General features: G+C 41.6%; 1 protein-coding gene across 1 annotated transcript; it reads right to left on the reverse strand.

Moving 5' to 3' along the window:
• Window positions 1-7847: 7847 nt before the first annotated feature.
• On the reverse strand, window positions 7848-8495 carry LOC138895649 (uncharacterized). The gene has a single exon (XM_070180359.1). The coding sequence runs from the start codon at window positions 8493-8495 to the stop codon at window positions 7848-7850; it is 648 nt and encodes a 215-aa protein (XP_070036460.1).
• Window positions 8496-9362: the final 867 nt, after the last annotated feature.

Consider the following 9362-nt stretch of genomic DNA (forward strand, 5'->3'; position numbering starts at 1 on the left):
CATACAATATTCAATTAGCTACCTGAACACTTCAAGTGAAGTTATAACTTCATATAGACAGGGGTGCTTTGCACATTCAAGATCAAGTTAAACATGTCATGAAGAGAGGGAGTTACAGATAAAGGGAAGCATTGTATTGAAACAAGTTTAACTTAAACATAAGTCTAGTTTAGCATCTAAGTATGAGGTGGTCATGCTTCTGTTTTCATTATTACTTGAATATAACAAAGTAATTAAATCCTAGATTTTAGAGAAGATAATCTTAAAGATAAAATGCATGTCAACTTTTCAAAGACCAATAATAACTTAAAAGGATTATAGACAGAGAAGGTACTATACTAAGTAAGCCTTGGATTGAATATGCAGCTAAAGATATTAACCAACCAAGAAACAACCAAGTTCAGCTAAACAACAAATTATCAGCCATTTATAACAAAGAAAAAGAAACAGGATCATGATTATTTTATGGGGGAATCAGCGAAACTACTCAAAAGATGAAAAGAAAAGAACAGTAAGGAACCTTAGGATTTTGAACTGAAAATTGCTCTTAGATGATATCAGTGTTACTTTATAGTGTTCGTGTCTGTGTGTAGTGTCCGTTTGGTTATAGTGTCATTTAAGGCTCTAGGGTGTCTCAAATTCAAACCAGATAGTAGAAGATGACGATAGTCGAGTGATGATAGCAAAGTAGAGGTAAAATCAGAGAACTCGGAGGGAAAATAGTGAGAAGTTTATTTAGGTATGGGAAATCGACCGTTGAACGCGAAAATCCATCGGTCAAAGCTCCATTGTCCAGAGGTCATTGCGTCTGACCTATGGAAAAATTTTGTGGCCGTTGGATTTGTGTGATCTAACGGTGGAGATAATATCTGGTAACGGGTTAGAATTAAAAGAGAAAAAAACGGGAAATAATGTGGGCCGTCAATGGCTTGGATCAATGGCTTTCTTATGTGAAAGTGGGAGACGGGTGATATGGCAAGCATTGATTGGTGGAAATAGAGTCACTTGGATTGTTTGGGTTGGGTGTATTTTCGGACTAGGCTTGTCAATTGAGCCAAGATTAATTTTAATAAATGACCATTTTACCTTTGATTCAAGAATTACAATTGTAGCCTTTTGGTATTTTAACCACTTTTGAATTTAATTCAAATAATCTTAATAATTTTCAATAATTGTGGTGAAAATTATAATTACTATATACTATTAATTATTTTAAATTAATTATTTATAAAAATACTTTATTTTCTATATTGTAACACTAATTTTGAATTTTCAAATAATAATCTTATTAGCTAGAAATTAAAGAGTAATTTATCAAATCAATTATGGAACCTATATAACGTATATATAAGAAGTATTTTGATAATCTTAAAGTAGTATATATGTTTGTAATTACATAATGTTAATACTATGTAATTAATTTTAAAACTAATGCTTGGTTAATTTATGAAAAATAAATATTTATTACTGGAAAATACTTTGAAAACATTTATTATAAATTATTAGGTATAAATAAATTAATTTAAAAAGGGAGGGTCAAAATTGACCGTCAACAACTGCCCCTCATTGACCGAAGACGATGAAAGAGTTTTCGGGCAAAGAAATTAAACCAAAGCCAATTTGTCCTGACTTTTAGGAAAGTATCGCAGGAAATGGAGATGGTGAATTGCAGGATTGAGTTGAGGAAGAATCTGGAAAGATTTGGGAATATTGGGGCCGAATTTTGGCTTTGAATTGCTTACATACCTTGGGCTTAACGAGGATCAGGCCTCATGTAGTTCTAGAATAGAAATTTTGGGGAAGCGACACTCGCAGGAATTGCCCCAGTATCGTATTATGACGATACAATGAGATGGAATATTGAACATTCATGATAGCTTGAATTTTGTGGCTTGATTTGAAGGATTTGAAAGTTTTGAGTTTCAAAAGAATCTCCCATAGGAGTAGACACATAAATAGGGGAACTCAAAGAATCCCGAGATACGCCCAAATACGGGGCAAAATAAGAGGACACATAGGAATATGTAGAACCTGGGTCAAATAATACCGACGCATCTCTATGATAGACCGAAACAATACCTATAGTGACAGAGTTGGAAGCAACTGCCTCTGTACGAGCCGGAAGAGCATAGTATCTGGCCTGGCCTCCCCCTCTAGGGTGACCTCGACCTCCCTGGCCTCCACCTCGAGCTGGCTGAGTAGGTAGGGCGGTAGCTGGTTCTGGAATCATAGCCTGAGGACCCGGTGGAGCACGTGGTAGCTGAGAAGTCTGTGGAGGTGCACCCATCCTAAATCTGGGACAATCCCTCACCATATGGCGAGTGTCGCCACACTCAAAATAAGCTCTCGAAGAGCGTGACTGTTGTGACTGGCTCGGGCTAGGTCTACTAGACTGGCCGCTAAAAGCACCCCGAGCAGGAGGCACACTAGATACTGGCGGTGCATAATAAGACTCTTGGGGCCTAGAAGGGACCGAAATAGCACTGGCGGCTGGAAGAGCTGCATGAACGAGGTAACTCACATAACCCCTACCATGTCGAACTGCAGCTGGGGCACGAGTACCACTGTAATTGCCAGACTCTCGAGATCTCTTGGCCTCCCTCTCCTCTCTATCCCGGGCAAGGATGCCCTCCAATCTCCTGGCAATACTCATAACCTGCCGATAAGAAATATCCATCTCTAACTCTCTGGCCATACCAATCCGGATACCGGGGTGGTGTCCCTCAATAAACCGACAAACCCTCTCTCGAACTGTGGCAACCAAGGCCGGTGCATGTCGGGCCAAATCACTGAAAAAAATTGCATACTCTGACACAGTCATAGCACCCTGGTGTATCTGCTGAAACTTCGTGCGCCATGAGTCCCTGAAGCTTTGAGGGACATACTCTCTCAAAAACATGTTCGAGAACTGAGTCCATGTAAGTGAAGCTGCCTCAGTCGGACTTTCTAACTCATAAGCACGCCACCACTGATAGGCTGCTCCTCTAAGATGGAAGGTGGTAAAAGAAACCCCACTCATCTCCGCTACGCCCATAGTACAGAGAATATAATGACACTCCTCTAAAAAACCCTAAGCATCATCTGTAGCTAATCAGCTGAAAGTAGGTGGGTGGTACTTCTTATACCTCTCAAGTCTAAGCTGCTCCGCCTCAGAAGCGGCTGTCCTAGTCTGGTGATGAACCAGAGCTACCGGCTGTATCAGTATAATCTCTGGAACCTGGTCGGCCTGAACCCGTTTCTTTGGAGTATCGGCGATGGGAGTCTATGCTCCTCCCCCGGCCTGAGATGTGGCAGGAGCAAGTGGAATCAATCCAGCTTGAGCTAACGTGCTGAACATGCTCAGAAACTGGGCTAGAGTCTCCTAGAGGGCTGGTGTAGCAACAGGTATCTCAGGTGTCTGCCCTCCAACTAGAGCTACTGGGGGCTCCTCTGTAGTAGCTCGAGCGGGTGCTCTGGCTACACCGCTTGGACGTCCTCGGCCTCTACCCCGGCCCCGGCCTCTCGCGGCTCTAGCAGGGGGCACGGGTGCCTGGTCATCAGATCCTCCGATATGGGTCCTCACCATCTGTGAGAAAGAATAGAATACAGAAGTTTAGAATTTTTAATGTCAACAATTTCGCACGATAAGGAATCAAAGAAGTGAAATGTTTCCTAACAGTTTCATAGCCTCCCAAAGATAAATACAAACGTCTCTGTACCGATCCGCGAGACTCTACTAAACTTGCTAGTGACTCACGACACCTATGAACCTAGGGCTCTGATAACAACTTGTCACAACCCAATTCTCTATCTGTAAGATGTCGTGACAGCACCTAGTCTCTACGACTAGGTAAACCTAACAAAGATGCGGAAATAACAAAAATGGAAGCAAAACTTAACAACTAACTATAACAGATAACTAAATAACTGATAACAATGCCTCTTGGCATTTACAACAACCAGCACTCTAATAATACGCAGTATTCCCAAAACTCGGGACATCATAAGTCACAAGCTACAGGAGGAAACTAGTATCTCTATACACCAGAGTCTAATGAAAAGTAGTAAGGAAGGTAAATGATATAGGAGGGAATAGAGGGGGACTCCGAGGTCTGATGACGCGGCAGATATACCTTGAAGTCTCCGTACAACAACAAGCACTCTCAGCTAGTAATGGGGAAGATAAAAAGTACATGTATCTACACACAAAACATGTGCAGAAGAGTAGCATGAGTATACCACAACGGTACCCAGTAAGAGCCAAGCCTAAACTCGGTAGAGTAGTGATGAGGTCAGGTCCGGGCCCTACTGGGATATAATGATAAGACAGATGATAAAATAAAATGAAGTAAAACGGAGAATTTAACAACATCAATTCACAGAGAAACAACAACACAAGAACAATGTGATAACAACAGGGCGCTCCCGAGATACCGTCTCGTAGTCCCAAAAGTAAATGTGCAGGGAGATCTCCCGAGGAACCTTCTCGTAGTCTCAAAAGTAAATGTACAGGGAGAACTCCCGAGGTACTACCTCGTAGTCTCAAAAGTAAATGTGCAAGGAGAACTCCCGAGGAACTGCCTCGTAGTCTCAAAAATAAGTATGCAGGAAGAACTCCCGAGGAACCGCCTCGTAGTCTCAAAAGTAAATATGCAGGGAGAACTCCCGAGGAACCGCCTCGTAGTCTCAAAAGTAAATATGCAAAGAGAACTTCCGAGGAACCGCCTAGTAGTCTCAAAAGTAAACACATAGCTCAAACCGGTAATACAACAGTTAATAGCAAGATTTCTACAGTTATACTGATAAAGAATAAGGAAAAGCAGGAAATCAACCAGGCATGCTTCACAGAGTTCAAAAGCAATTAAAGCACATAGACATGCGATATTAGACTAAACAGGATAGCTACACATATTGAAAAACCTCAATTAAGAATGAAAAACAGGCTAATACTCATTTAAACGGTATAATTCAATTTAAAGGAAAAACAGATTACTAGTCAGTAAAATAAATCGGGTTTTACAAAAAATAGCCTGTGTACGTACTCGTCACCTCACGTACACGGCGCTCACATATCACAACAGTACCAAATCTTAAGGGAATTTCCCCCACACAAGGTTAGGCAAGCCACTTACCTCGAACCAAGCTCAAATCAATCTGTAACAATGCTTTTTCCACGAATATCCGACTTCGAATGGCCCAAATCTAGCCAAAATCAATTACATATCATAAATATAACTATAAGAAACTAACCTAATTAATGAAATCAAAGCTAAGGCAAGAAATTAGAAAATCGCCCCAAAAAGTCTCCCCGGCCCCACGTCTCAGAATCGGGTAAAAGTCACAAAATAGGAGCACCCATTCACTCACGAGTCCAACCATACCAAAATTAGCCAATTTCGATCACAACTCGACCTTCAAATCCCCAATTTATAGTTTATGAAGTTTCTACAATTTTTTACCCAAATTTCCATCTCAAAGTACTAATTAAATGATGAAATCAGTGATATATTCATGTATATTAACCAAATCCGAGTTAGAATCACTTACCCCGATGAATTTCTTGAAAAACCCACGAAACATCGTCTCAAACCGAGCTCCCAAAGTCAAAAAATGAAATAATACCCAAAACCTTAGTTATATAGTATCCAATCTGACCTCACAATGTGCGGTCCGCACAATTCCAAGTGCGGTCGCACATCCTAGCTTCTGCGGTCGCAAACAAATTGTGTGGTCGCACTTCACAGCCTCTCCACTACTAGGCATCAGTAAATTGGCCATAAATTTCTCTACAAATTTCTAAATGGTGGTTTATTTACTTTTCTGGAAATTAGACACGAAGGACTACAATTTTCATTTTTGACTCATCTCCAAATTCTTTGTAGATCAAAAGATATAAGCTTTCGAAGTCGGACGAGCGAACCCGTGGAAATCACCAGAAGTGCGGCCGCAGACAAAACTGTGCGGTCTGCACTTTTACTCTGCGGTCCGCACTCTTTTGTCTGCTGAAGCACTTTTTCATCTACTACAGCACTCAAAAATGTGCCTCAGCACATGGAATTGTGCGATCCGCACTTCCAACATTCCAGAACAACATTAGAGTGCTGAAATGCCTGGACTCGCTCAAAACTCACCCCAAAACACACCCGAGGCCCCCGGGACCTCAACCAAACATACCAACAAGTCCTAAAATACTATACAAACTTAGTCGAGCCTTCAAATCACATCAAATAACGCTAAAACACGAATCATCCTCCAATCCAAACTTAAAGAACTTGAAACTTCAAATTTCTACATCAGATGCCGAAACCTATCAAACCACATCCGTTTGACCTCAAATTTTGTACACAAGTCATATTCAACATTATAGACCTACTACAACTTCCGGAATCGGAATCCGACCCCGATATCAAAAAGTCCTCTTCCGGTCAAAATCTCCAAAAATTTAACTTTTCGCTATTGCAAGCCTAAATTAGCTACATACCTCCAATTCACAGTCCAGACACGCCCTTAAGTCCAAAATCACCCAACAAAGATAACAGAATCGACGAAACTCCATTCTGGAGTCATCTTCATGCAGTTCTAACTACGGTCAAAATTCTAAGACTTAAGCTTTCGTTTAGGGACTAAGTGTCCCAAAACACTCTGAAACCACAACGACAACCTCCCGGTAAGTCACATAAGCAGAAAAAGGTATAGGTAAAACAGTAAACAGGGGATCGGGGATATTACTTACCGGTCGGGTCATTACAGTGGGTTATGATAAAATATGATGAAGATGACCGAGCCTGACTCGGGCAGCCTACGTATCCAAATGGAATTAGTTCAAAGTGTAGTTCGATAACAATAGATGCAAAATGATGAGATTAAGAATGAAAATGGCCGAGTCTGACTCAGACAGCCTACGTATCCAAGTGGAATCAGGCCAGAACGTAGTTTAATTACAAAAGATGACTGAATCCGATGAGGATTGCCTATGTATTCCTTTATGAGGAAATGAAGTCGGCGTAGTTCCTAAGCAACATACAAAAGTGATATTTTGTTTTTTTATTACAAGAGAAAGGGGGGGGAGAAACCGAACCCTACGTGGGTTGCCTACGTATCCCTCCGTAGGAAGTTAGGTTGAACGCAATTCTGTTACATCAAAAAACATAACTCTATTTGTCTTCATACATAGTATCTCTTGATTGCGTATGAGTTGATAGGATTCGTGTTTAATCTTCCATCCATCTCTACCAAGATTAGATATCCACTCGACAGTGCTCGGTGAACCACGTAAGGACTTTGCTAATTTGGTGTGAACTTTCCTTTGGCTTCTTCTTGATGGGGAAAGCATTTCTTCAGAATCAACTACCCCGGTGTAAATTGGCGAGGCTTCACTCTCTTGTTAAATGCACTAGCCATCCTGTTTTGGTATTGCTAACCATGACATACTGCATCTATTCTTTTCTCATCAATGAGCATGAGTTGTTCCTGCCTGACCCGTATCCACTTTGTGTCATCTAATTTTGCCACTTGAATGACTCTTAATGACGGTATCTCGACCTCTATGGGTATCATTGCTTCAGTTCCGTACACCAACATGTACGACGTTGCCCCAGTGGATGTTCTCATGGTAGTCCGATAACCTAGTAAAGCAAAAGGTAGTTTTTCGTGCCATTATCTCTGATTGTCCACTATCTTTCGCAGAATCCTCTTAATATTCTTATTGGCGGCCCCGAATGCCCCATTCATTTGTGATTTGTAGGCTGTGGAATTGTGGTGACGATTCTAAACTTCTCGCAGATTTCTCTCATGGGGTCGCTGTTAAGGTTAGCGGCATTGTTAGTGATGATAGACTCTGGTATCCCAAATCTGTAGATGATGTTATTTTAGACAAAATCTGCCACTACCTTCTTTGTGACAGCCTTGTAAGTAGATACCTCGACCCATTTGGTGAAGTAGTCGATAACTACCAAAATGAAATGATGTCCGTTTGATGCTGCGGGCTCTATAGGCGCAATTATGTCCATACCCCAAGCGGAGACCGACCAAGGTGAACCCACTACATTTAGCTCATTTGGTGGAACCCGGATGAAATCCCCGTGAATCTGGCACTGGTAACACTTCTGCATGTAGCGGATGTTGTCGCTTTCCATAGTCATCCAAGAATATCCAGCTCTCAAAATCTTCTTGGCTAATGTGAACCCTTTTATGTGGGGTCCGCATGTCCCTGCATATATTTCCTCTAGTAATCTGGTTGCTTCGGCGGCGTCTACACATCTCAACAAACCTAAGTTTGGGGTCCTCCTGTACAAGACTTCCCCGTTGAGGAGAAAATGGTTTGCTAGCCTCTTGAGTGCCCTATTTTGACCATTAGTAGCATTCTCTAGGTACTCTCTAGTCACAAGGAATCTCTTGATGTCGTGATACCATGGTTTACCATCTGGTTCTTCAACTACATAGAAGCAATAGGCATGTTGATACCTGATCTCTATCTCAATAGGGTCGATGTAATTCTTGTCTGGATACTGAATCATAGATGATAGGGTTGCAAGGGCGTTGACGAACTCGTTCTAAATCCTGGAGACGTGCTTGAACTCAATCTTTGTGAACTTGTTGCACAGCTCCTTCACGCAGTGTAGGTATTGAAGTATCTTGACATTCTTGGTGGACCATTCCCCTTGGACTTGGTGTATCAACAAATCAGAATTTCCTATGGCCAAAAGCTCTTTGATGTTCATGTCGACTGCCATTCTGATTCCAAGGATGCACGCTTCGTATTCAACCATATTATTGGTGCAAGGGAATCTTATCTTCGCCGATGCTGAGTAATGCTGTTCAGATTCCGAAATCACGACTGCCCTAATTCTGACTCCTTTGAAATTTGTTGCTCCATTGAAAACCATTCTCCATCCAGGGTATGATTCTGCAATATCTTCTCCGACAAATAGTACATCTTCATCGGGGAAATACATGGTAAGCGGTTCGTAATCCCCATCTGCTGGATTCTCGATGAGGTAGTCAGCTAAAGCTTGTCCTTTGATAGCCTTCTGAGTTATGTACACAATGTCAAATTCGCTGAGGAGAATTTTCCATTTAGTTAGCTTTCCCGTAAGCATTGGCTTCTAAAAAATATACTTGAGCGGATCGAGCCTAGATTTCATATATGTGGTGTACGCTGACATGCAATCCTTAGCTTCTGAGCAATCCAAGTTAGAGCATAATAAGTGCGTTCTATCAGGGTATACTTGGCCTCGCATGGCGTGAACTTCTTACTCAAGTAGTAGATGACTTGTTCCTTCCTCCCAGTTTTGTCGTGTTGCCCCAACACACAGCCGAAGGCATTGTCCAAGACTGACAATTAGAGCAACAATGGTTTCCCTGGTTCGGGGGGAACTAACACT

This window comes from Nicotiana tomentosiformis, chromosome 7, assembly GCF_000390325.3.
Source record: "Nicotiana tomentosiformis chromosome 7, ASM39032v3, whole genome shotgun sequence".
NCBI classification, from domain to species: domain Eukaryota; kingdom Viridiplantae; phylum Streptophyta; class Magnoliopsida; order Solanales; family Solanaceae; genus Nicotiana; species Nicotiana tomentosiformis.

Excerpts from the sequence above, each read along its gene's own strand:
- LOC138895649 (XM_070180359.1), bottom strand. The coding sequence starts at position 8,495 with ATGATTCAGTATCCAGACAAGAATTACATCGACCCTATTGAGATAGAG.